General features: G+C 43.6%; 1 protein-coding gene across 5 annotated transcripts; it reads left to right on the plus strand.

Moving 5' to 3' along the window:
* Positions 1 to 281: 281 nt before the first annotated feature.
* LOC139545265 (dnaJ homolog subfamily B member 5-like) lies at positions 282 to 27356 on the plus strand. 5 transcript variants are annotated; one of them, XM_071352854.1, is made up of 5 exons: positions 284 to 711; positions 1206 to 1318; positions 2118 to 2354; positions 2890 to 3554; positions 25578 to 27356. In XM_071352854.1, the coding sequence occupies exons 3-5, from the start codon at positions 2144 to 2146 to the stop codon at positions 25809 to 25811; spliced, it is 1110 nt and encodes a 369-aa protein (XP_071208955.1). In that variant the 5' UTR covers positions 284 to 711; positions 1206 to 1318; positions 2118 to 2143; the 3' UTR covers positions 25812 to 27356. The 5 variants fall into 5 exon arrangements, with proteins under 5 accessions (XP_071208957.1, XP_071208956.1, XP_071208955.1 ...); XM_071352853.1 differs by lacking the exon at positions 284 to 711 and adding an exon at positions 741 to 931; XM_071352855.1 differs by lacking the exon at positions 1206 to 1318 and having other exon boundaries at positions 283 to 711.
* Positions 27357 to 27741: the final 385 nt, after the last annotated feature.

The raw sequence follows: 27741 nt of genomic DNA on the forward strand, positions 1-27741 counted from the left end.
ATTAGCTTAAATGTGCTATAAGTGCTATGCTACAGGTAATGTGCTTAATGGTCAAAATATTAAAGAAAAGATTCTGACAGCAGAACTCTACTGATGACATCCTCTTCAAAGAGAGAAGAGATAGTTAATATAGAGCAGGAGGTTGGGAAGGAGACAGGGGCTGCATCTCAATAGTCTCCTCTCCTCCTCGTTTGTGTGGGTGAAGAAGGTTCTAGTCCCTGAGTGCCAGTGATCACATGTAGCAGCGCTGTTTATACCACAGGCATAGCCTACTCACGCACAATATACACACACTGTCCCAGCCTCCAGCACCATCCACGGGCATTGGATAAATCTGCCTGGGCGAACACACACACATACCCACAGACAGAGCGAGGGAGTGTTTTATTTTACAGTGGAATCCCAGCTCTCTGACAGAAGCAGAGCTGGAATGTAGACTAGTCCTAAACTCCAGGCTGTTAACTTCATTCCTGTGAGCTCAAGTAAACCAACAACTCAATGAGTGGATCGATTTAATGGATTGGATAAATTGATAACTGAAATCAATCAACTCCTCAGTGCAACAAATTATTGGGGGTACGACCGATTGATGGGCGAGTCCACCGTGGCTGACAGTGCGCATTGAACAGTCCACTGGTAAAATACTCAGCTGTCGCGCAGAGGAGCGGCGAAGAACAGTCAGTGAAGTCCAGAGACAGTCACTCGGACAAGGTAAGACGGTACTGGACCCACCTACGGACTAACTTACTGAACGTAGGCATAGTTATGGACTCTCTGACTATTTCAGTTTATAGACAGGCATTTGATTTCTTCACTGCAGGACTGGCCGCTGTAGTCTACGTACGCAGTATTTCTGTGAAGTTTTACATTGGAAGTGGAAATAAAGTGACAAGGGTCTATTTAATTGAACATCACACACCGCATAACTACGGTATGTGATTTGGAGTCATTGACTGATTGGCAGTAAAACGTTTTTTAAATTGTTTTATTTGTTGACGTCAGAGCGTTCTTCTGTTTGGTCACCGTCTAGTTCAGGTTAAAATGAGCTCTTTGGTCTTAATTTAAGGTTAGAGTTGGGCATAAGATTAGCAGTGTGGTTGGGCATGTGGTTTTAAGGTTAGGGCCATTTTAGAAATAGGCGGGGTTTAGCCATAATTAAGACTTTGTGGCTTTTGTAGGCTAACTAGTGACGACCGCTATTTCAGACCCGTCAACGGTTGAACTCTGACGGCACATGATAAAGACCGGAGAGGGATACCAGGGCAGGAGAGGGATATGTTCGTCTGGTCTGCCGATGTTCTGCTGAAAACTATCACTGGTAGGAAACGTTTAATTTCGTCCCTCATTCAGTGTTGTTTTTTATCCGCAGCTCCGGCTACTGTCAGTTTCCACGGCTGTCATAGGCGAATTAAAGCCTATTAAAGGCTGTGTTGCGCCTCTGCATTTGCCAATCGATAGGTTCGATTCACACACAGAGAGTTGTTATTGTCTCTGGTGGAACTGCAACTGCTCGTGAAATTCGGCAGCAAAGCTAGTGACCTGTGCGGTTTCTTTGTCTCGTTCTACGGTAGAGATTCACAGCGGTGTGGGCAGGTTCTTTTGGCTACATGAAAAACAGAAACAGTAAAGCACCTAAATAACAACCAATATATAGGCCTATAGTCTACCATATGTTGTAGTTTATTCAACGAAGCTTGCAAGGAATGTAGGTAAGAGACTGTCTACTACACTGACAGACGCATGGTCAGTGTCATATTCAACAGCTCTGCAGTTTCATGAGGCTATAGCATGTAACCCCTCTCACTCACTCTGCGTGCGTGTAGTGCCAGATGGAAGGAAATTCCTCACATGTACGTACTTTGAGCTTTTACTACACTGCCATGGTAACACAACCATAACACATTACTATAGCAACATGGCAAGTTCCACAAATATATTTAATCTGCAATGGGGAAAATACTTCTATTCATTAGGATACGCACCTATTTACTCACATAGGTGTGGGTGTCTCACCAGAGAGCCAGGTGTGAGAGGTCGTTGCCATGGGGAAGGACTACTATAAAACCCTGGGCATCCCTAACCCAGTAACCTTTCTCACACTCTTCTTCTACCTCCAGAGAGCCAGGTGTGAGAGGTCGTTGCCATGGGGAAGGACTACTATAAGATGCTGGGTATTCCTAAGGGTTCTAACGAGGAGGAGATCAAGAAGGCATATCGCCGCATGGCGCTGAGGTTCCACCCAGACAAGAACACAGACGCTAATGCAGAGGATAAGTTTAAAGAGATCGCTGAGGCCTACGAAGTTCTGAGTGACCCCAAGAAGAGGGTCATCTACGACCAGCTAGGAGAGGAGGGTAAGATGGAGAGAGGCTCACTATTCTGAGTGTGGTCGGTGTGATTATAAGTGTCATGAAGTCGTCTATCTTTCTGTGTTTGTGGGATAGAGCGAGAACACTGAGCAGACTATTTTCCTTATTTAGCTATCCCCCCTACCTCACCCTTCTGCCTCTACTAACTGTTCTCTCCTGTCTGACCGGCTCTTTCCACAGTGTTTCCATCTCTCAGATGGGCCTGAATCCATGAGGTGGCAGAGATAAGAATAGCAATGAGGTGGTGTGTGTTAAGCTACGGGTAGTCTTATCAGTTTCAGTAGCAGCAAATCTTTTGCTAGACCAATGGGCCCCCCCCCCCCCCATCCCATGGGAACTCTCGCCCACGTGGGTTCTCTCTGACTGCTGCTCATGGCTCCAGGGCCTCCGCTCCTCAAACTCCCTCCTAACTGTTGTAAAAAACAAATTCTACAGAGGAGGAATTAGGCTACATCTCCATCTGGGTGTGTGTGTGTGGTGAGTGTGTACTCACAGCCCTGTCTCTCTCCCTCTCTGTCAGGTCTGAAGGCGGGGGGCAGTAGTGGTCAGTCTGGGGTTCCTACTGGGTCATACCACTACACCTTCCATGGAGACCCCCACGCCACCTTCGCATCCTTCTTTGGCGGCTCCAACCCCTTCGACATGTTCTTCGGACCGCACCGCAACCACCATAACCGCTCCAACGGCTTCCACTCCAAGGTCCACAACCACCACAATGACCATGACATGGAAACTGACTTGGATGAGGAGGACCCCTTCGCCTCTTTCACACACTTCGGCTTCCCCGGGGGGGTCAACAGCTTCCCTGGCCATGGCGGGGGCAGGAGGAGGGGAGTGCAGTCGGAACGTCTGGCTGGGTCCAGGCGGCAGCAGGACCCCCCGGTGGTCCATGAGCTGAAGGTGTCTCTGGAGGAGATCTTCCATGGTTGCACCAAGCGGATGAAGATCACCAGGAGGAGGCTGAACCCTGATGGCAGGAGCAGCCGGACGGAGGACAAGATCCTGAACATCGTGATAAAGAGGGGATGGAAGGAGGGCACCAAGATCACCTTCCCTAAGGAGGGGGACGAGACACCAGAGAACATTCCAGCAGACATCGCCTTTGTGCTCAAAGACAAAGGACATGCCCACTTTAGGAGGGACAGCTCCAATATCATCTACACCTGCAATATCAGTCTGAAGGAGGTAGGATCTGTCTGTCTCTGTTGCTCTGTCTGTCACTGTCTTTCTTTCTCACACAGCCTATCTCCACAAATACCTTCACAGAAAACTGGCTGCCTGTGGCATTGCTTTGTCCAGACTACAAAACACATTTTTTTTCTCTCTGCCTCTTTTGCTCTCCCTCTATCCACAAATACCCGACAGAACACTCACACAGAACTGGAGGCCTGTGGTATTACCCTGTTCAGACAGTAGGATTTTAACATTTTTATTTATTTTAAACACTACACACTTTCTGTCTATCTACCTCTAGGTTTTCACAAGGGAACTGTGTGTGTGTGTGTGTGTGTTAGTATTATTTTAGTAAGTGAGGATGTTCTAATAAAGTGCATCAGAAGTCACGTCTCTCTCTTTCCTACTAACTCTCTCGACTCAGAGCCTCAGGCACCTCTAACAGCAGTACACTGGTGTTCATGTTTCTAGCACTAGTTTTTGGGCAGTGCCGGGAGATGTCTGTGTGCAGTTACACATCGGTACTGCACCTTAAAGGAACTGTTCCTCTGAATACACTACCTAGCTCATCACATCCCTCCAGTCTCTCTGTGAATTGAGTTGAGCCCTGGCTGGGCAGACTGAGTGCTGTGCAGAATGTATCTCTGGCACTGCAGTGTGAGTGAGCATGGAGGAATGTGTTATCCCTGTGTGACAGGGCCACTCACACTCTACCCTGTCCTGCCTCATATGTCTTCCTTTATGATAGCTTTTTTTAATGAGCACAACAGTCGTTATAGTGCTAAGTCATCTGCTGCTTAAACAGACAATAAAGCATTTATACACTTAGACAGCGCTCTCTTTTTTTTCTCTTTCATACATGCGCACACACACCTAGACAGAGAGAGCAGGATTGTGTAGCTAAGGTGGTACTCTGACAGACAGTTTATTTAATTAAAGCTCTCTTCATGTGTGCTCAGCTGTGACCAGCATGTGAAATGAAACACTCTTTTATAGTTCCAATATAGCTGCCATTCATCCGCTGCCTATATTAATGGGCTGGCTAATAACAGATCCTCGAATGGCGCTTGTGTACATATTAGTTTACACAAGGAACTCAGTGCTCAGATGGGCATGTTAACCAGTAGTCCTTACTTTCTGTCAAACAGTTATCTTAGTGTCACAAACTGCCATAAATATGTTTTAGTTATGAGATAGTTAATGCATCCAGTAAAGAGGCAGTTCAGTTGGTGGAATGTGCAGTGTTAAATTACATAGTTGCTTTTCTCCGGAAATGCACAGATTTAGTATGTTAACTTCGATCCAGGGAAGGAAATAGACCGGAGTGAGAGGTGGGGAGGGAGGAAGGGGAGTTGTTGGAGGGCGAGAGTATTAGGGAACTGGGTCATCTGAATTAGTATCCAAAGCAAATACAGCTTACTTTTCTACTGCCAGGGAGCTTTGCTTCCATCCAGCAGCTATGAGAGGTATGATTACAGAGTTCTGGCACTGGGCCTCTGTTAATTGGCTTCCTGGGTTTATACACTCTGTTAGCTGGCTGGTTGATTTTAAACTCTGTTAGCTGGTTGGGTTTTGGCCTTATGATAGCTTGGTTAGACCCTATGCTAGCTACGCTGGCTGGTTTCAGTCCCGATGTTCTACATAGGCTTTTGGTCTAAAAATAACAGGCCCAAAGTTATAACATCTATAGAAGACACAGGAATGTCAATGGGGGAGGTGTTGCTGTATACAGTGCATTCAGAGAGTATTCAGACCTCTTGACTTTTTCTACATTATGTTACGTTACAGCCATATTATAAAAATTATTCAACAGTTTTTTCCCCCCCCTCATCAATCTACACACAATACCCCATAATGAGAATCCAAAAACAGGTTTAGAAATTTTCGCAAATGTATAAAACATAAAAAACTGATATTACATTTAACTAAGTACTCTGACGCTTTACTCAGTACTTTGTTGAAGCACCTTTGTCAGCGATAACAGCCTTGAATCTTATTGGGTATGACACTACAAGCTTGGCACACCTGTATTTCGAGAGTTTTCCCCATTCTTCGCTGCAGATCCTCTCAAGCTCTGTCAGGTTGGATGGGGAGTGTCGCTGCACAGCTATTTTCAGGTCTCTCCAGAGATGTTCTATCGGGTTCAAGTCCGGGCTCTGGCTGGGCCACTCAGACATTCAGAGACTTGTCCCAAAGTCACTCCTGTGTTGTCTTGGCTGTGTGCTTAGGGTCGTTGTCCTGTTGGAAGGTGAACCTTCACCCCAGTCTGAGGTCCTGAGCACTCTGGTGCAGGTTTTCATCAAGGATCTCTCTGTACTTTTCTCCGTTCATCTTTGCCTCAATCCTGACTAGTCTCCCATTCCCTGCTGCTGAAAAACAACCCCACAGCATCCCCACAGCATGATGCTGCCACCAACATGCTTCACCGTAGGGATGGTGCCAGGTTTCCTCCAGACGTGACGCTTGGCATTCAGGCTAAAGAGTTCAATTTCGGTTTCATCAGAACAGAGTATCTTGTTTCTTATGGTCTGAGAGTCTTTAGGTGGCTTTTGGCAAACTCTAAATGGGCTGTCAAATCAAAATAAAATATGTCACATACACGTGTTTAGCAGATGTTATTACGGGTGTAGTGAAATGCTTGTGCTTCTAGCTCCAACAGTGCAGTAATATCTAACAATACACACAATCTGAAGTAAGGAATGGAATTAAGAATATATAAATATTTGGATGAGCAATGTCAGTGGCATAGATTAAGATACATTATATACATATAAGATAAGTAATGCAAAATATGTAAATATTATATACATATAAGATGAGTAATGCAAAATATGTAAACATGATTAAAGTGGCCAGTGATTTCAAGACTGTGTATATAGGGCAACAGCCTCTGTGCTAGTGATGGCTATTTAACAGTCTGATGGCCTTGAGATAGAAGCTGTTTTTCAGTCTCTTGGTCCAAGCTTTGATACACCTGTACTAACCTTGCCTTCTGAATGATAGTGAGGTGAACAGGCAGTGGCTCGGGTGGTTGTCCATGATGATCTTTTTGCACCTTCCTGTGACATCAGGTACTGTAGGTGTCTTTGAGGGCAGGTAGTTTGACCCCGGTGATGCGTTGGACAGACAGCACCACCCTCTGGAGAGCCCTGCGGTTGCGGGCGATGCGGTTGCCGTACCAGGCGGTGATACAGCCCGACAGGATACTCTCAATTGTGCATCTGTATAAAAAAAAATTTGGGGGGGGGAGTTAGGTGTCAAGCCAAATTTCTAAAGCCTCCTGATGTTGAAGAGGCACTGTTGCACCTTCTTCATCACGCTGTCTGTGCGGGTGGACCATTTCAGTTTGTCAGTGACGTGGCCCAAGGAACTTGAAGCTTTCCACCTTCTCCAGTGCGGTCACATCAATGTGGATAAGGGTTGCTCCCTCTGCTGTTTCCTGAAGTCCATGATCAGCTGCGTTGTTTTGTTGACGTTGGGTGAGAGATTATTTTCCTGGCACCACACTCCCAGGGCCCTCTCCTTCTCCCTGTAGGCCGTCTCTTCATTGTTGGAAATCAGGCCTACAACTGTTGTCGTCTACAAACTTGATGATTGAGTTGGAGGTGTGCGTAGCCACACAGTCATGGGTGAACAGGGAGTACAGGAGGGGGCTGAGCACGCATCCTTGTGGGTCCCCAGTGTTGAGGATCAGCGAAGTGGAGGTGTTGTTTCCTACCTTCACCACCTGGGGGCGGCCCGTCAAGAAGTCCAGGACCCAGTTGTACAGGGTCAATTCATTAAATCCGAGTAAAAATTCCCTGTCTTAGGTCAGTTAGGATCACCATTTTATTTGAAGAATGTGAAATGTCAGAATAATAAGAGAATGATTTATTTCAGCTTCTATTTCTTTCATATTCCCAGTGGGTCAGAAGTTTATTTGGTAGCATTGCCTTTAAATTGTTTAACTTGGGTCAAATGTTTCGGGTAGCCTTCCACAAGCTTCCCACAATAAGTTGGGTGATTTTTGGCCCATTCCTCCTGACAGAGCTGGTGTAACTGAGTCAGGTTTGTAGGCCTCTTTGCTCGCACACGCTTTTTCAGGTCTGCCCACATATTTTCTATAGGATTGAGGTCAGGGCTTTGTGATGGCCACTCCAATACCTTGACTTTGTTGTCCTTAAGCCATTTTGCCACAATTGGAAGTATGCTTGGGGTCATTGTCCATTTGGAAGACCCATTTGTGACACAGCTTTAACTTCCTGACTGATGTCTTGAGATGTTGCTTCAATATATCAATCAAATTTATTTATACAGCCCTTCTTACATCAGCTGATGTCAAAGTGCTGTACAAAAACCCAGCCTAAAACCCCAAACAGGAAGCAATGCAGGTGTAGAAGCACGGTGGCTAGGAAAAACTCCCTAGAAAGGCCAGATCCTAGGCAGAAACCTAGAGGAACCAGGCTATGAGGTGTGGCCAGTCCTCTTCTGGCTGTGCCGGGTGGAGATTATAACAGAACATGGCCAAGATGTTCAAATGTTCATAGATGACGAGCAGGGTCAAATAATAATAATCACAGTAGTTGTCGAGGGTGCAACAGGTCAGCACCTCAGGAGTAAATGTCAGTTGACTTTTCATAGCCGATCATTCAGAGTATCTGTACCGCTCCTGCTGTCTCTAGAGAGTTGAAAACAGCAGGTCTGGGACAGGTAGCATGTCCGGTGAACAGGTCAGGGTTCCATAGCCGCAGGCAGAACAGTTGAAACTGGAGCAGCAGCACGGCCAGGTGGACTGGGGACAGCAAGGAGTCATCAGGCCAGGTAGTCCTGAGGCATGGTCCTAGGGCTCAGGTCCTCCTCCTCCGAGAGAGGGAATTAGAGAGAGCATACTTAAATTTCACACAGAACACCGGATAAGACGGGAGAAATACTCAAACAGGCAGGATATAACCCCACCCAACACCACTAGAGGGGTATATTCAACCACCAACTTACCATCCTGAGACGAGGCAGAGTATAGCCCACAAAGATATCATATATCCACATAATTTTCCTTCCCCATGAAGCCATCTATTTTGTGAAGTGCACCAGGCCCTCCTGCAGCAAAGCACCCCCACAACATGATGCTGCCACCCCCGTGCTTCACGGTTGGGATGGTGTTCTTCGGCTTGCAAGTCTCCCCCTTTTTCCTCCAAATATAACGATGGTCATTACGATGGTCATTCTATTTTTGTTTCATCAGACCAGAGGACATTTCTCCAAAAAGTACAATCTTTGTCCCCATGTGCAGTTGCAAACCGTAGTTGTTTTTTTTTATGGCGGTTTTGGAGCAGTGGCTTCTTCGTTGCTGAGCGGCCTTTCAGGTTATGTCGATATAGGACTCGTTTTATTGTGGATATAGATACTGTTGTACCTATTTCCGACCTGCATCTTCACAAGGTCCTTTGCTGCTGTTCTGGGATTGATTTGCACTTTTCGAACCAAAGTACGTTCATCACTAGGAGACAGAACGCGTCTCCTTCCTGAGCGGTATGACGGCTGCGTGGTCCCATGGTCTTTATACACGCGTACTATTGTTTGTACAAATGAAGGTGGTACCTTCAGGCCTTTGGAAATTGCTCCCAAGGATGAACCAGACTTGTTGAGGTCTACACATTTTTTTCGGAGGTCTTGGCTGATTTCTTTTGATTTCCCATGATGTCAAGCAAAGAGGCACTGAGTTTGAAGGTAGGTCTTGAAATACAGGTACACCTCCAATTGACTCAAATGATGTCAATTAGCCTATCAGAAGCTTCTAAAGCCATGACATCATTTTGTGGAATTTTCCAAGCTGTTTAAATGCACCTTCAACTTAGTGTATGTAAACTTCTGACCCACTGGAATTGTGATACAGTGAAATAATCTGTCGGTAAACAATTGTTGGGAAAATTATTGCGTCATGCACAAAGTAGATGGCAAGTCGGTTAGGACAAATCTGTAGTTTGCTAACAGGACATTTGTGGAGTGGTTGAAAAAACAAGTTTTAATGACTCCAACCTAAGTGTATGTAAACTTCCGACTTCAACTGTAGCTATTCCTCTTGTCCAGATGGGATAGCGCAGTGTGATTTGCGATTGCGTCATCTGTGGATCTATTGGGGCGGTAAACAAATTGAAGCAGGTCTAGGGTGTCAGGTAAGTTAGATGTCGTATGTCTTACTGAGGAGTGGCTTCCCTCTGGCTACTCTACCATAAAGGCCTGATTGGTGGAGTGCTGCATGTCCTTCTGGAAGGTTCTATCTCCACAGAGGAACTCTGGAACTCTGTCAGTGACCTTTAGGTGCTTCATATCTCCCTGACCAAGGCCCTTCTCCCCCAGTTGCTCAGTTTGGCCAGGCGGCTAACTCTAGGACGAGTCTTGGTGGTTCCACATTTCTTCCATTTAAGAATGATGGAGTCCACTGTGTTCTTGGTGACCTTCAATGCTGCAGAAAGTTTTGGTACACTTCCCCCGATCTGTTCCTTGACACAATCCTGTCTACGGATAATTCCATCGACCTCATGGCTTGGTTTTTGCTCTGACATGCATTGTCAACTATGGGACCTTATATAGACCGGTGTGTGCCTTTCCAAATCATGTCCAATCAATTGAATTTACCACAGGTGGACTCCAAGTTGTCGAAATATCTCAAGGATGATCGATGGAAACAGGATGCACCTGAGCTAAATTTCGAGTCTCATAGCAAAGGGTATGAATACTTATGTAAATAAGGTTTTTCTATTTTTAATACATTTCCAAAAATGTCTAAACCTGTTTTCACTTTGTCGTTATGGGGTATTGTGTGTAGATTGCTGAGAAAAAAAATATTTAATCCATTTTAGAATAAGGCTGTAACGTAACAAAATGTAGATAAAGACATTTGGATATATTAACAGAGGTATATTTTCTAGGTTACATAAATATTGACTGGTTTTCATCAAGCTGTCCATTCAAGAAAAAGCTCCAAACAGTGACCAGTGCCTTCAGGTAATCAATCAACCTACCAGGTTATATACAAACAGGAAATAAATCATTGACGTGTATCATCCACATGTATCTGTGTATTTATTAATGCTGCCGAAATCTGCTCTAAAGCAGTATCCCCACCCATCAGATGTAATGATCATAATATTGTAGCCATATCTATAAAAACCAAAGTACCAAAGGCTGGGCCTAAAATTGTGTATAAGAGAGGAACTGTGGTGATTCCCATGTTGAAGATGTAAAGTATATTTACTGGTCTGTTGTGTATAATGAGGAGCAACCAGGCCCTTCACTTGACGCATTTATGAAATGACTTCTTCCAGTTACTAGCATGCTTCCATTTAATAAACTGACTGTAAAAACTACTAAATCCCCATGGATTGATGAGGAATTGAAAAATGTGACTCACCACCTGGATTTGGTCTTATGTAGCAAAATTTGAAATTGGGTTTTTTACATTGGATAAAAGTAGACTCAGAGCTACAAAATGGTATATCATACACTGTATTTGAGGAACAATGGGAAAGTAATTCTGCTTTGAAAGTTGAGTAAACTTGTAAACTCACTTTTGAGAAAATGGCCTGTGAATGTTTTGGTATCTAGTGAAGAGCTCTTCTTTGTCTACACCCATTCAGCATCATTCACACCCTCTTAAGCTTTAGCCCCACCCATCTTGTTTCGCTCCCGGAGCGTACACTTGATGCTCTGGCTGATGATTTGTTTACCTCTTGATAACATGAAAACAGCCTAACCAGCTTTGCTGGCAACAATTTCATTACACTTTTTTGCTGACGTTTACTGATACCGACCATATTCAACGGGTGTTGTACACTTTAGCCATCTAGCTAGCTAGGTAAACAATGAACCTAGCTAGGTAAACAAAGTGTAAGACCACACACGTAACATTAGCTAACGAGCCAGCAGGCTAACGCTAGCTAGTTAAATAACTATACAGTGCCAAATCATGTTACTACCCTGCATGAATATGCTGGGAGCTAACCAACCAGGTTCAATGTTAGCTAGCTAACATTAGTCTCTTACTAGAAAAGCAAACGGCTCTGGGATACGAATGATAACGTCAGCTAGGGAGCCAGCCAGCTAACGTTAGCTAACAGTATACTTTAGCTTGAAATGGAACCACTTTCTGTCAAAATTAGAAACGTGTAATATCTGAAAATGTAGCTAGCTATCTTACCTGTATACATCATCATGCAATGATGGACGCATCTCCCTGTCACGAATGCCATGCCACGGTTGCCCTTAGTTTGAAGATGTAATCCGGAGACAGGTGTTTTCTCCATCTCTTTAGCTATCATACTCTAATTCCACTGATTTCAAAACTTGATCCTCCAGAAAGTGGAGAGCAACACTTATGCAGCTCCACTACACAATACATAATAGAAAAAAAGCCGCGTTCGACAGGATTACCAACACAGACTGAGCAGCTCAAATAGACGGAAGCCTTCTATGGCAGATCAATCCAAACTCCTCTCTCGGCATGTCCAGCCCACTCATTATCTCAACCAATCATGGCTAGTGGGAAGGTTGCTGCTTTTTCTGTGGCTTAACCAACAAGGCTCGTAATTTAACAATTTTATTCGTATTTACAGATGCCATACAAGTTTGTTATTAAGGCATATGAAAGTTCACATGTTCGAGAAGGCATTTCTGCAAAGAAATGCATTTTAATAAACATATTTTACCTTCAAACGGCTCTCCTGGGAAGTCGTGACTTGCGACATATGCCTAGTTTCCTGAAAGGGGTCACAAATTGTATGTTTGAGAGGGACGAGGCAAAATAAATGGCAAATAATTCTCACTGCACAGCCAATTGTAAAATATACTGTCAATTGAGAAATCATGTGACTAAACTAGACAAAAAGAAAACTGTACTATGAAACAAAGCTTCTTCTTTTTTTAAGGTTAAGAGATATAAAGGATGATAGTATAAAGCTTTTGGAGCACCCAAACTCAGCTTCATCCTTCATTGAATCAGATGTCTCATCACAAAATCCTCTGATATTGCAAACTACTTTAATTACTTTTTCATTGGTAAGATTAGCAAACTTAGGCATGACATGCCAACAACAAACTATGAAGCTTCATATCCATGCATAACTGTCCAAATTATGAAAGACAAGCATTGCCATTTTGAATTCCGTAAAGTGAGTGTGGAAGAGGTGGACAAATTACTGTTGTCTATCAATAATGACAAACCACCTGCTATTGACAACTTGGATGGAAAATTACTGAGGATGGTAGTGGACTATATTGCCACACCTATTTGCCATCTCTTCAATCTAAGTCTACAGGAAAGTGTGTGTCCTCAGGCCTGGATGGAAGCAAAAGTCATACTGTTACCCAAGAATAGCAAAGCACCCTTTACTGTTTCAAACATCCAACCAATCAGCCTGCTACCGACCCTTAGTAAACTTTTGGAAAGAATTGTGTTTGACCAGATACAATGCTATTTTACAGTAAAAAAATGTACAACTGACTTTCAGAACACTTATAGGAAAGGGCACTCAATATTTACGGCATGAACACAAGTGACAGATGATTGGCTGAAATAAATGTATTAATTGTATTAGATTTCGGTGCAGATTTGGACATTTATTGTTCATAGTCTGCTGTTGTGTTGAAAAAAAAAAATTATGGCTTTGCCATATTGTGGATTGAGAGTTGCCTATCTAACAGAACACAGAGGGTGTCCTTTAATGGAAGCCTCATTAATGAGTTTGGCATACCTCAAGGTAGCTGTCTTGGCCCCTTACTTTTTTCTATTTTTACTAATACCTAGCATTGAGTAAAGCCTGTATCTATGTACGCTGATGACTCAACATTATACACGTCAGCTACCACAGCAAGTGAAATCACTGCTACACTTAACAAGGAGCTGCAGTCAGTTTTAGAATGGGTGGCAAGTAATAAGCTAGTCATAAACATATCACAAACTAAATGCATTGTATTTGGTACAAATCATTCACTAAACCTAATCTAAATCTTGTAATGAATAATGTGGCAATTGAACAAGTTGAGACTAAACTGCTTGGTGTAACTAGATTGTAAACTGACAGTCAAAACATATTGATGCAACAGTAGCTAAGATGGGGAGAGGTCTGAATGTGATAAAGCGCTGCTCTGCTTTCTTGACATCACAATCAACTAAACAAGTTCTACAGGCCTTGGCTTTCGCACACCTGGACTACGGCCCAGTTAAATGGTCAAGTGCCACAAAGAAGAACCTAGGCAAATTACAGTTTGCCCAGAGCAGCACGGCTGGCCCTTATATGTACACAGAGGGCCAATGTCAATATAATGCATGTCAATCTCTCCTGGCTCAAAGTAAAGGAGAACTTGACTGCATTACTACTTGTCTTTGTGAGTGGTATTGATGTGTTGAAAGCAATAAACTTGTCTGTTCAAACAGCTAAAACACAGCTCAGACACCCATACATAAGTATTCAGAGGAAGAATGGGAGGACCATCCTCAGTGAATTTCATAAAAATAGCCTTTAGATAAAACTATACAAAATATATTCACGTCACCAAATAATGTATTTATACACACTGTTTTGCAATGGTCTACAGTAGCCTCAACAGCCCTCTGTAGGGTAGCACCATGGTGTAGCCTGAGGACAGCTAGTTTCCGTCCTCCTCTGGGTACATTGACTTCAATACAAAACCTAGGAGGCTCATCGTTCTCACCCCCTTCCATAGACTTACAGTGCATTCGGAAAGTATTCAGACCCCTTGACTTTTTCCACATTTTGTTACGTTACAGCCTTATTCTAAAATGTATTAAATAAAAAAAATTACTCATCGATCTACATACAATACCCCATAATGACAAAGCGAAAACAGGTTTTTAGAAAATGTAGCAATTTTTTTACGTAAATATTCAGACCCTTTGCTATGAGACTCACAATTGAGCTCAGGAACCTGTTTGCATTGATCATCCTTGAGATATTTCTACAACTTGATTGGAGACCACCGTTGGTAAATTCAATTGTTTGGAAATGATTTGGAAAGGCACACACCTCTTTATATAAGATCCCTCCGTTGACAATGTATGTCTGAGCAAAAACCAAGCCACGAGGTTGAAGGAATTGTCGTAGAGCTCCGAGACAGGATTGTGTCGAGGCACAGATCTGTGGAAGGGTACTGTAGCAAAAAATGTCTGCAGCATTGAAGGTCCACAGTGGCCTCCATCATTCTTAAATGGAAGAAGTTTGGAACCACCAAGAATCTTCCTAAAGCTGGCCAGCCATCCAAAATGAGCAATCAGGGGAGAAGGGCCTCTAACAGAGCTCCAGAGTTCCTCTGTGGAGATGGGAGAACCTCCCAGAAGTACAACCATCTCTGCAGCACTCCACCAATCAGGCCTTTTATGGTAGAGTGGCCAGACAGAAGCCACTCCTCAGTAAAAAACACATGACAGCCCGCTTGGAGTTTTCCAAAAGGCACCTAAAGGACTCTTAGACCATGAGAAACAAGATTTTCTGGTCTGATGAAACCAAGATTGAACTTTTTGGCCTTAATGCCAAGCGTCACGTCTGGAGGAAACCTGGCACCATCCCTATGGTGAAGCATGGTGGTGGCAGCAGCATCATGGTGTGGGTATGTTTTTCAGTGGCAGGAACTAGGAGACTAGTCAGGATCGAAGGAAAGATGAACAGAGCAAAGTACAGAGAAATCCTTGATGAAAACCTGCTCCAGAGCGCTCTGGACATCAGACTGGGGGCGAAGGTTCACCTTTCAACAGGACAAGGACCCTAAGCACATAGCCAAGACAACACAGGTGTAGCTTCGGGACAAGTCTCTGAATGTCCTTGAGTCTCTGAATGGGCTCTGGGCCAGCCAGAGCCCGGACTTGAACCCGAGACCTGAAAATAGCTGTGCAGCGAAGCTCCCCATACAACCTGACAGAGCTTGAGAGGATCTGTAGAGAAGAATGGGAGAAATTCCCAAATTACAGGTGTGCCAAGCTTGTAGCATCATACCCAGATGTAATTGCTGCCAAAGGTGCTTCAACCAAGTAATGAGTCTGAATACTTATATAAATGTGATATTTCTGTTTATTTAAAAAAAAAATTGCTTAGTCATTATGGGGTATTGTGTGTAGATTGATGTGGGGGGAAAATAACTATTACGAATGTACTGTACACAGTAATTATGACAACTCCAACCGGTTAGAGCTCTGAAAGCATTCGCTACAGCTAGCTAGCAGTGCATGAAATGTGGTGAGTAAAGACAATAGTTGAACAGTTTTGAACAAATTAATTTCTACAAAAATAAAGAAGAGTGAGAGCTTATTTGGTATTTTTTTCCACTTTCACTTACTTAGCTAGCGAATGCAGCTAGCTAGTTTAGCCTACTCAAACACCCAGCTCAAACCGAGAGGGATGCTATGTTAACTGGCTAGCTATGGCTATCCAACACTGGAACTCTTCCAAGTCAAGGAAAGCTTTTGGTTTGAAAATCTATTTGCCACTGGCCCACCGGTGGAACTGCTTGCTGACTACACTGTACTGCATGATTGTAGCGGGTTTACTAACACGTTAGTTCTAGTAACTATGTTGGCTATGACGTTAGCTAATAATGGTGACAACGATGTAGGCTGTGTGTAGCGGTAATGATATGAAGGTTTGGCTTAGAAATATATTTTTTGCCTGGTGACAGACAGCTGATGTGTTGTGCACTGAAGTCCGCAAGCGAAGGGAGGAGGAGAGCGTGTAGATGCGAGAAGACATTATAGCCACAACGATCAAAGTGATCGTTCTGTTTGTATGTGGCTGCTATGACAGTGAACTGTGTTTGCATGTGATCAGGGGTGTATTCATTATGCCGATTGATCACGAGTCATGACGGAAGTCAAATTCCACGTGACCGTTTAGTCATGGTAATTTGACTTCTCCAAGCTCTGATGAGGCTGATGGTCATCAGTAGCCTACCAAACTTGCTAACTGCCTGGTACTCAGCACTATTGTCCCTCTAATCACTCTAATCATAGGCTATGCAATTGCTTGAGAAAGCAGAGTTTTGATGGCCTCTTAAAAAGAGGAGGATCCCATCAGCTTTCTACAGTCGTGGCTAAATGTTTTGGGAATGACACAGATATTAATTTTCACAAAGTTTGCTGGTTCAGTGTCTTTAGATATTTTTGTCAGATGTTACTATGGAATACTGAAGTATAATTACAAGCATTTCATAAGTGTCAAAGGCTTTTATTGACAATTACATGAAGTTGATGCAAAGAGTCAATATTTGCAGTGTTGACCCTTCTTTTTCAAGACCTCTGCAATCCATCCTGGCATGCTGTCAATTAACTTCTGGGCCACACCCTGATTGATGGCAGCCCATTCTTGCATAATCAATGCTTGGAGTTTGTCAGAATTTGTGGGTTTTTGTTTGTCCACCCGCCTCTTGGGGATTGACAACAAGTTCTCAATGGGATTAAGGTCTGGGGAGTTTCCTGGCCATGGACCCAAAATATCGATGTTTTGTTCCCCGAGCCACTTAGTTATCACTTTTGCCTTATGGCAAGGTGCTCCATCATGCTGGAAAAGGCATTGTTCGTCACCAAACTGTTCCTGGATGGTTGGGAGAAGTTGCTCTCTGAGGATGTGTTGGTACCATTCTTTATTCATGGCTGTGTTCTTAGGCAAAATTGTGAGTGAGCCCACTCCCTTGGCTGAGAAGCAACTCCACACATGAATGGTCTCAGGATGCTTTACTGTTGGCATGACACAGGACTGATGGTAGCGCTCACCTTGTCTTCTCCAGACAAGCTTTTTTCCGGATGCCCCAAACAATCGGAAAGGGGGATTCATCAGAGAAAATGACTTTATCCCAGTCCTCAGCAGTCCAATCCCTGTACCTTTTGCAGAATATCAGTCTGTCCCTGATGTTTTTCCTGGAGAAAAGTGGCTTCTTTGCTGCCCTTCTTGACACCAGGCCATCCTCCAAAAGTCTTCACCTCACTGTGTGTGCAGATGCACTCACACCTGCCTGCTGACATTCCTGACCAAGCTCTGTACTCAACTTTCCTAATATTAAGCATGTTACTTCTCTTTATAATAGGGCTCCTGAGTGGCACAGCGGTCTAAGGCACTGCATCTCAGTGCTAGAGGCGTCACTACAGACACCCTGGTTCGCACAATAGGCCCAGCGTGATCCGGGTTTGTCCCCACAGGAGGCCGTCATTGTAAATAAGAATTTGTTCTTAACTGACTTGCCTCGTTAAATAAAAAAATAGAATAAAAAAATCAGGAGTATAGATTACCTGGCTGGCATGAAAATTAACCACGGGAAAAACGTCCTCCATTCGCTATTTAAGTGCATAGATTAAATGTATTTTTCCCCCCCTGTTGAGACCGGTGCATGATAATGGTCCATTCTAATTCAAAACAAATTTCACACATATTATTTAGTATATGTAAAGAAGACGAGATTAAATCAAGAATAGTCTGATGGGTGACAATGTTAGCCTATCACTTGTGATTGATGCCCAGCTTGTGTGCAGTAAGGCAAGAAACAACAAATGCCTTTTTGAAATCATAGTTGCACACCTCATGTAGCCTAGCCCATAGGCCTATATGTTTTGATAATGGTTGTCACAACTAAAGTGGCCAAATAACTTCTAAAAATGAAGCACATTAATCAGCTTTACAAGGGGTGTAGAGTAACTGGCATACATACACAGCGCGTGAGTTTCAAGTTTGGGGAAGATAATTTTCACTATAAAAATGCACCTTTATAATAAAAGCATTACATGCATAATCGCATTTGCGGTCACATTTGAGAATGGTGTTTTCCCGCTAATGGAACATTCACGCTTATAGCCTACTACCATGTGCGCATTGCTAAGTTTATAATGTGAAGAAATAGCCTAATAGTTATTTTAAGCTAAAAGTTCTGATCTGTTGCGTCAGCCTCATTGCTTAAAAAAAATGGGGTGCTAGTGGTTGTATTAATTTGGGATCTATCGCGTCCCACAACTGTCCCAGACTATGTTTTGGAATATTTATTTTTCCCACAGAATAGGTCAACTTTTGTACGATGGGGGATACTACATTGACATCCGCTAGTACTTTTGCTGTTCGTTAGGCCTACTCATGTTGTTGGCTGATGAAAAGTAAATGTGGACAGTTCATCCAATATCTTCAATATGCGCCTTGGAATTTTTACATTTTTAACATTTATTTAACCTTTATTTAACCAGGTAGGCTAGTTGAGAACAAGTTCTCATTTTACAATTGCGACCTGGCCAAGATAAAGCAAAGCAGTGCGACACAAACAACAACAAAGCGTTACACATGGAATAAACAAACACAGTCAATAATACAATAGAAAAAGTATATATACAGTGCAAATAAGGTAGGATAAGGGAGGTAAGGCAATAAATAGGCCATAGTGGTGAAATAATTAAAATATAGCAATTAAACACTGGAGTGATAGATGTGCAGAAGATGAATGTGCAAGTAGAGATACTGGGGTGCAAAGGAGCAAAATAAATAACAGTATGGGGATGATGTAGTTGGGTGGGCTATTTACAGATGGGAAATGTACAGGTGCAGTGATCTGTGAGTTGCTCTGACAGCTGGTGCTTAAAGTTAATGAGGGAGATATGAGTCTCCAGCTTCAGTGATGTTTGCAGTTCGTTCCAGTCATTGGCAGCAGAGAACTGGAAGGAAAGTCGGCCAAAGGAGGAATTGGCTTTGGGGGTGACCAGTGAAATATACCTGCTGGAGCACGTGCTACGGGTGGGTGCTGCTGTGGTGACCAGTGAGCTGAGATAAGGCGGGGCTTTACCTAGCAAAATCTTATAGATGACCTGGAGCCAGTAGGTTTGGCGACGAATATGAAACGAGGGCCAGCCAACGAAAGCATACAAGTCGCAGTGGCGGGTAGTATATGGGGCTTTGGTGACAAAACGGATGGCACTGTGATAGACTACATCCAATTTGCTGAGTAGAGTGTTGGAGGCAATTTTGTAAATGACATCGCCGAAGTCAAGGATAAGTGTGGGCAGTGATCGGTTGAAGAGCAGGCATTTAGTTTTACTTGCATTTAAGAGCAGTTGGAGGCCACGGAAGGAGAGTTGTATGGTATTGAAGCTCGTCTGGAGGTTAGTTAACACAGTGTCCAAAGAAGGGCCAGAACTATACAGAATGGTGTCATCTGCGTAGAGGTGGATCAGAGAATCACCAGCAGCAAGAGCGACATCATTGATGTATACAGAGAAGAGAGTCGGCTCGAGAATTGAACCCTGTGGCACCCCCATAGAGTCTGCCAGAGGTCCAGATAACAGGCCCTCCGAATTGACACTGTCAGAGAAGTAGTTGGTGCACAAGGTGAGGCAATCATTTGAGAAACCAAGGCTGTTTAGTCTGCCGATAAGAATGTGGTGATTGACAGAGTCGAAAGCCTTGGCCAGGTCGATGAAGACAGCTGCACAGTAATGTCTCTTATTGATGGCGGTTATGATATCGTTTAGGACCTTGAGCGTGGCTGAGGTGCACCCGTGACCAGCTCGGAAACCAGATTGCTTAGCGGAGAAGGTATGGTGGGATACGAAATGGTCGTTGATCTGTTTGTTAACTTGGCTTTCGAAGACCGTAGAAAGGCAGGGTAGGATAGATATAGGTCTGTAGCAGTTTTGGTCTAGAGCCCTTTGAAGAGGGGGATGACCGCGGCATTTTTCCAATCTTTGGGGATCTCAGACGATACGAAAGAGAGGTTGAACAGGCTAGTAATAGGGGTTGCAACAATTTCGGCGGATAATTTTAGAAAGAGAGGGTCCAGATTGTCTAGCCTGCTGATTTGTAGGGGTCCAGATTTTGCAGCTCTTTCAGAACATCGGCTATCTGGATTTGGGTGAAGGGGACTTGGTCAAGTTGCTGTGGGGGGTGCAGGGCTGTGGAATTGGATAAGGACGTGCGGAGTTGCATCCCCGATGTGTTGGTCTTCACTTGTTGTCTGTGAGAGACCCAAATCACGTGATGGAGAGCCATGTGAGTTAGAGGTGCTTCGGAGCACGCAGCTGGGAGAAGGGAATTATAACTATTATATTCAGCCCAAGGGCACCACCGCCACTGGCCGCAAAAGGTATGGATTTAGTTAGGGGGCATTACGGCCACACAAAGGGGATGCCGCCGGGGAAATCGAGGCATGTCAAATTGTGCTTGTCAAATTGTGAATGAGAGACTGGTGAAGTGTGTACACCCTGCACAAAACAAAAAACAAATCAGAGCTCATGCCTTTCATGCAATTATTTTCAAATCATCGTTAGACGCATTATGCAGCCTTAGAATGTATTAAAAATCTTAACATATAGCCCAACGTTTGTATCACAGCTATAGTTACATTAATAACTCTAAATTAAGCATATAGGAGTACCTGTTTGTTAACCACTCAACACAATAGTCGCATGTGTGCACTCCCGTAAATCATTGAGAAAATATCCTTTCTATTTTATTCTTCAATTTCATTCTTCATACTGTAAAATAATGCTACGGAATTCTAAGCAAATCTTGTCCGCAAAATGAACTAGTGCAGCCCACAGCCATATGGCAGAGCCAGATCAGGGCCTAGCATAAGGACAACTATTCTGTTCTTCTGAAATTGACAACATTTTCTTCATATCAGGTTTCTTTAGACCTGTCTAAAATAAATAATGGATTTATTGTGATGGTGTAGGCTATATTATATGGATTTGAGACTTTTTCAAAAGTAGCTGTTCCAAAGATCTGCATTTGGCTTGTATGCTTTGCGTGGAAGCCAGGAGATGCTAAATGTGTTCGTTACCAAGCGTCTCTTCACGGGCCCCAAGTCCAGAACAGACTCTGGGAAACGCACAGTATTACATAGATAGAGCCATGACTACATGGAACTCTCTTCCACATCAAGTACTGTAATTCAAGTGAGCTGAGCAGTAAAATCTTTTTTTTTTTTAAACTGATGAAACATCACGTTGACTGTGAAGAGACACACACACACACATGCACTCCACCAGGCCCTCAGTGCACGCTCTGGAGTGTGAAGTCACGTGCTCTGCTCGGGTATACGCGTAGCAACCTAACGATGCCAAAAGCCCTGGTCTGCCCTAGAAAGCCTATGCAAATTATGATAGCCAGAACGGCCCCCCAAATTTTTGGGGACGCCTGTTTTGGGTTCTAAAACATGTTTTATTATGATCAAGTTCGATACCCACATTTAAATTATTTTAAAGTTTGTTACAAATAGAGAATTAATTAAATAGTGATCCATTCTGACTACTACATTTGTCGTCACACAGGACCATGTGCTGATACCAACTAGGGCTGGCAGGCTACGAGGCTCTCTGAAATGACTACATTAACCATGATCCTTTGGCAACTTTCACCATGATCCCTAGTGATTTTTTTGGTGCCGTTTTCAGCCCCATTCAGCAATATGGCGCCCTTCAAATTCAAATACTTCCGGCTTTATGCGCCATCGGGAGTTTTCCATAGGAATACATGGATGACATCAGCTCTATCACAATCTACTGTTTTTTCCTATTTATGTTTTGTGGTTTTACTTTAGCACGTATAACTCGTTAGCATGTAGGGCGCACCGATTGGTGTCACCTCGTTAGTCAGTATGTGTTACACCTGTGCGGGTTGCCATCTCGTTAGTGGGAAGGTGTTTCACTGGTGCTGGCCCAATGCTCCAGTTGTCTTGATAGATGCGGAGCGTTAACCCCATACATTGGCGCTCCCTCTTTTGATTTCTATCCATCCTTTCCCTGATTTTGTTTTGCTTCCTGGCTTTAAGTTTGGTGTGGGTGTTTATTTTGTTTGCCTTTTAGTGGGCGCTCATGGTGGTTGTCTTTTAGGTCCCAGTTGTTGTTGCTATGCAACTTTCAGTGGACACCCCCATGAGTGTATTTTAGAACCTCTTCTAAAACCCCCACCTGCTAGCCATCAAGCTAACGAAGTTAGTCCCAGTTGAGTTTCGCAATGGAGCCCTCTGTGTTGAGAAGTAAATGAATGGTTACAGCGCTGTGGGAGTTGTATATACTACGCTTTGTTTTGGGACAAACTGGATCACTCAGAGTTCCAATGTAGCAATTGTTTGCTTGCCGAGGATTATAGGCTTGAAATGGCTTCCTTGGTCATACAGGTCGCCAGCCTACGTAAGAAACTGGAGAAAACGCAGAGTGGAATGTTTACATTTTCTACGCCGGTGGCTGGACGCGCTTGTTGGATGCATCTCCGCCTTGTCGTTTGTCGTTATCCGACTGGCCGGTGTTCGCCAGCGGAGCCATTTCTTGCCTCTTCTCCCCCATCTGATAGCGGAGTCGAAGGAGCACAGCAAGAGGTGCATGGCAATCAACGATGGATGGTCGCATGACACGTGCAGTGGAAGCCGAAGACCGCAGTCTCCGGTAAAGCAGGCTATACTCCCAACGAGAGGCCTGGAGTGGATACAAACAACAAATAGTTTCGCCGCCCTGGACATCAGCAACTTTCCACCCCTGCTCTGGATCGAGCGGGGCTTCTCTATCTGTCGGAGGCCAGCACTGGGAGCTACGGGCTCAAGTTATCCTGCCTCTCGCCCATCCTTAAAGGGTTCTCCGACTCCTGTGAAGAGTGAGAGTGGGCGGATTTCCTTGTCCTTCTCACCAGCCGTGATTTTGGGCAGCTCCATGGTAAGAAATGTGACTGTTTTTGCACCAGAAACGATGTCCTATTCCGGAGCTTGAGTAAATGACATTACTAAGCTGCTTCTAAATGTACTATGTCAGGACATGGAAATATCCATTCTATCATAGTCATGTACATTTTAATGACACTATGAAGGGCAGCTCTGAACAGTTGAAACTGGATTTTAAAGAGCTGATCGTATATGGCTCTCTGCCCTCTGAGTCGTGGCATTGAACACTTTAGCAGGATTCTTTCTCTTCACAACTGGCTACGTGATTATTGCAGCTCAATGGGTGTAACTTTTGTTGACAAATTTAATACATTTTGGAAACAAAACACGTTATATAAGGAGGATGGGATCCACCCAAATCATTTGGGTTCCGGGATCCTTTCACAGCATTATAAGGCTGCGTTGAGACACTTACTTATCAGAAGTCCCAGCTCAGTTAAACCCTACCATTGTGTCGTTGAGTTGTCATAATGCTTCAGCAAATGTACATTATACCAGGGGCTTTGGTAGGCAATGTAAGTAACCTCATTTATGTCCCTCCAACTGCTCTGAATACAGCTATTGTATGCAGTAATCATGTGCCTACAGTATGAACCAGATTTTAAAAGTCAAAGTATTTGTTTTTAAATATATTTAAGTATCAAAAGTAAAAGTATGAATAATTTAAAATTCCTTACATTAAGCTAACCAGATGGCACAGTTTTCTTGTTTTTTTAAGTGTATGGATAGCCAGGGGCACACCAACACTTACATCATTTACAAATAAAAGCTTTTGTGTTTAGTGAGTCCGCCAGGTCAGCGGAATTAGGGATGACCAGGGATGTTCTCTTGATAAGTGTGTGAATTTGACCATTTTCTGTCCTGCTAAGCGTTTTAAAATGTAACGAGTACTTTTGGGTGTGAGAGAAAATGTTTGGAGTAAAAAGTAAATTTTCTTTTGGAATGTAGTGAAGTAGAAGTTATCAAAAAATATGAATAGTAAAATAAATTACAGATACCCCAAAAAACTACTTAAGTAGTACTTTCAAGTATTTTTACTTAAGTACTTTACACCACATGACTGTTCTGGATCTTTGTTACAGGAGCCAGTGGCCTTGTAACTGCAGGGTTCAAGCACTGCTCTCTCTCAATCAGGACAGTTTGACATTCGGTGTCAGTGTGGAGAACAGGAAGGAAACACACACGCGACACCCCATCCACACTTAGCAGGCTAACTCTAGCTGCAGAGCTTTAAGAGGAACTTGACTTCTGATATTACAGAGAGATATGCATTGGCTTAAACAACATATGCATGTGATAACGCTTAGTGATGCCTTATATTGGGGGGTTGAGGTCGTGGGGGATGGTAAACACCGAATGGGGCAGCTGTGAAATGGGACTGACACCTGATTGGCCAACTTGTAAGTACTAAACTGGAACGCAATGAAATAGTATCATGTTATTGAATTGGGACTGGAAAATTGTAGGCCTACTGCACTTAATCAGAGTTTGCACTTAGGAGTGGACTATATTATTCTGGTGCTCCCTTGTCTGAGCTGAGGCTTATATAATTAAACTGGCCTTGGGTTAGCTGTCTGTGTGCCTCCAGCATCATGGCAACCTGTCTAGGTTAGGGTTGGAGTTAGTATGGTGTGCTGCCTGCTCTGGGTAGGAGTTGCAGATCCTGGATCAGTTTAATGTTACTCTTACTCAATTTTAAGGTTGACAATTAGGGTGCAAAACTGACCTTATATCAGTGGCTGTGGGAAACTTCATCCTACTACTTTGGGTGCTCAGGTTTCATTCCTCGAACCAATTATATTTCTCACTGCTCTCCCTGCATTCAATAGGCACTGTGATAAGGAGACGAGACTGTGTCCCAGCCCCTCTGACAAACCGTCCAACTATTTACGACCTCAGCTGATTCCTCTCTTACTTCATTAGCTCTCAAAATGAGACCACTCTCTAAAATTAGCCCCCTGTGCACTCTAACCTACCAACCCTATACAGGAACCACACACCTGGAAAGACTGGGAAACTTGTTTTAGTGTCAGAGAGGGAGTGATCCATTGTAGCTGATGTCATTCTGTTTCATTCTGAGTGCCTCGGTGTCAAATCATGTTCTCCAGCTGAACCTGTGTTCTAGACTGCTGAACTAGAACATATACTAGTGTTCTACGTCCATAGCTCCTGAAACACGTTATCACCTATCCTTAATCAATGAATTAACTAACAACCGATTACTTTGTTATTTTTCACATCATCAGGTGTGAATAGAACATATATACAACATCTTGATTTCCCAGAGGAACACTGTTGTAACGAACCAGTCATATAGTGAACATGTTTGTCATATGATACAATAGTAAACCCTCTCATATCCCCCTCCTCCAGGCGCTGTGTGGCTGTACGGTGAACATTCCCACCCTAGATAACCGCGTCATCCCGCTACCCTGCCATGATGTCATAAAGCCGGGGACGGTAAAGAGGCTGAGAGGGGAGGGCCTGCCCCTCCCTAAGAGCCCCACCCAGCGCGGCGACCTCATAGTGGAGTTCACGGTTCGCTTCCCAGACAGGATCCCTCCCCAGTCCAGAGAGATCATCAGACAACACCTGCCACAGTCTTAGGACAAGACCCCACCCCCTCGCCCACGGACAATTATATTTTTAAGGGAAAGTTTTAGTTTTATTTTTCTAGGAATGACTGAAGTGCCAAGAGGAACTGCAGTTTAAGGTTGTTTATGTTAATTATTTTATCTTTCTCCCCAAGCACACGGACATGGCATGGAGGAACGGCTCAGCTCGGTGCAGCTTTGGCTTCTACCAGAACTTTTCTTAATGCTCTTTTTTTCCTGCAGATTTATCAAGGGTTTTATACATCCCCCTGCCTTTCCTCTTCTTATGGATGGGATGACAGTAACACTTTATTTGAAAAAGAGAAGATTGTCCAGAGGAAAGTTGAAAATTTTGTTTATCTACACCCAACCAGCAGCTTCAGTCTGTGCTCCCCTATTTTACCCCAATAAGCTGTTTCAAATGTTTAATAAAGCATGTGTGAACTGTGTAGGTTATCTGCTGGACAAGGCCACTGCTACGACAGCAGCTACAACCCCCACCTCCTCCCAGTGCCTAACCATTAACATAGTTTGGCAAGCATGTCTTCAGATTTGGATTTAACATGGGTACAGTTTGTTGTATCTATGTCTGGTCCAGACCATCTGACTGGCTGAGACCCCCAGCAGCCCAGGTGTGTGTAATCCACTATGGGTCATCATATTGGTACTTCAGGAGGTTCATCCAGGCATCTCATCTATAGGTGCTTTGCTCCCTGTGGTGTCTGTCTCAGAGGGAATGACGGAGTCTTTAATACCTGCCTTTAAGCTCTCCACGACTCACTGAGGGACTGGTAAGTGCCTTAACCTGAAGACATACGACTCCCCCATTCCTACAGAAACCCTATGGACCGGTCAAGTACCAGGGTTCATACTCAATGTGAATAACTATTAATGGCTGCTAGTGTCCACAGGATGAACACAGAGAATATAGTCATTTCTATGAACCTTTATAATGGTTTTTGTAAATGACTGTTCTGCTGTGGATGTTGTCTGTGGGTTGTATGCAGTGCTTAATAATGGCATGGAGTGAAATATAATCTGGTACTTGTTTTGGATGCCAGTACTGTTTATTTAGGAGCAGAAATGCCGCAATATTTTTAAGGTGATATTCTAAGAGGTGCTGCTACTCAAGCAGTAAAGAAATGGAGGTACTGGTACTCAGTACCAGTGTGTTCCAGCGCAAGTCAAGCACTGACTGTTTGCGTGCTGCAGTGATCTGTACTGCGCTGAGGGACCTATCAGTCTGGCACTGGTAACATCTATTCAGGACTATCAAATGGAGACCCCGTCCACTTTTTGCCAGCTGTGATATGTGTTCTATTGAAAGAATGTGGACATTGAAGGAATCTGTCAGTACAGGTTGATACTGTAGTGGTTGTTCCCTGCCTATAGGTAATGCCAAAAGATACAGAAGACAGATTGGCAAAGGAATTTTATCTTGATCTGAGATGTAGGGTCTCTGGGCTAAAGTAGGAAGTGAGAATGTGGTTTTTCCACAAAGTTTCTCATGTAAATTGAATTTTATAATGACAACCAATAAACCAAATACTGAGCAGTGTATGGCCCTGTGTGTTTGTGAAGTTATTTGTAGCCAACCCCACTCTTCTGCTTTCACCTATCTGGCTCTGTGGTTACTTCAAGGACTGAAGGGAGGGATGACATAATGCTTTCTTTATTTGTCCAATGATCTCTCAGATTAGATATGCATACATCGGGACAATATCAAGGTTTAGTAGCAAATACATTTTCACGCTAATATCGAATTCTGGATAATTTAGTATGGAGTGTATATACAGTTGAAGTCGGAAGTTTACACACATATTTTTCAACAAACTATACTTTTGGCAAGTCGGTTAGGACATCTACTTTGTGCATGACAAGTAATTTTTCCAATTGTTTAGAGATTAATTCACTGTATCACAATTCCAGTGGGTCAGAAGTAC

The sequence above is a fragment of the Salvelinus alpinus genome, chromosome 19, assembly GCF_045679555.1.
Source record: "Salvelinus alpinus chromosome 19, SLU_Salpinus.1, whole genome shotgun sequence".
NCBI classification, from domain to species: Eukaryota; Metazoa; Chordata; class Actinopteri; order Salmoniformes; family Salmonidae; genus Salvelinus; species Salvelinus alpinus.

What these genes read in the sequence shown, in the direction of transcription:
- LOC139545265 (XM_071352855.1), top strand. Translation starts at nt 2,144, where the DNA reads ATGGGGAAGGACTACTATAAGATGCTGGGTATTCCTAAGGGTTCTAAC. An exon ending in CGACCAGCTAGGAGAGGAGG is followed by an intron (nt 2,355 to 2,889) that starts GTAAGATGGAGA and finishes CCTCTCTGTCAG; the next exon opens with GTCTGAAGGCGGGGGGCAGT. An exon ending in GCAATATCAGTCTGAAGGAG is followed by an intron (nt 3,555 to 25,577) that starts GTAGGATCTGTC and finishes CCCCTCCTCCAG; the next exon opens with GCGCTGTGTGGCTGTACGGT.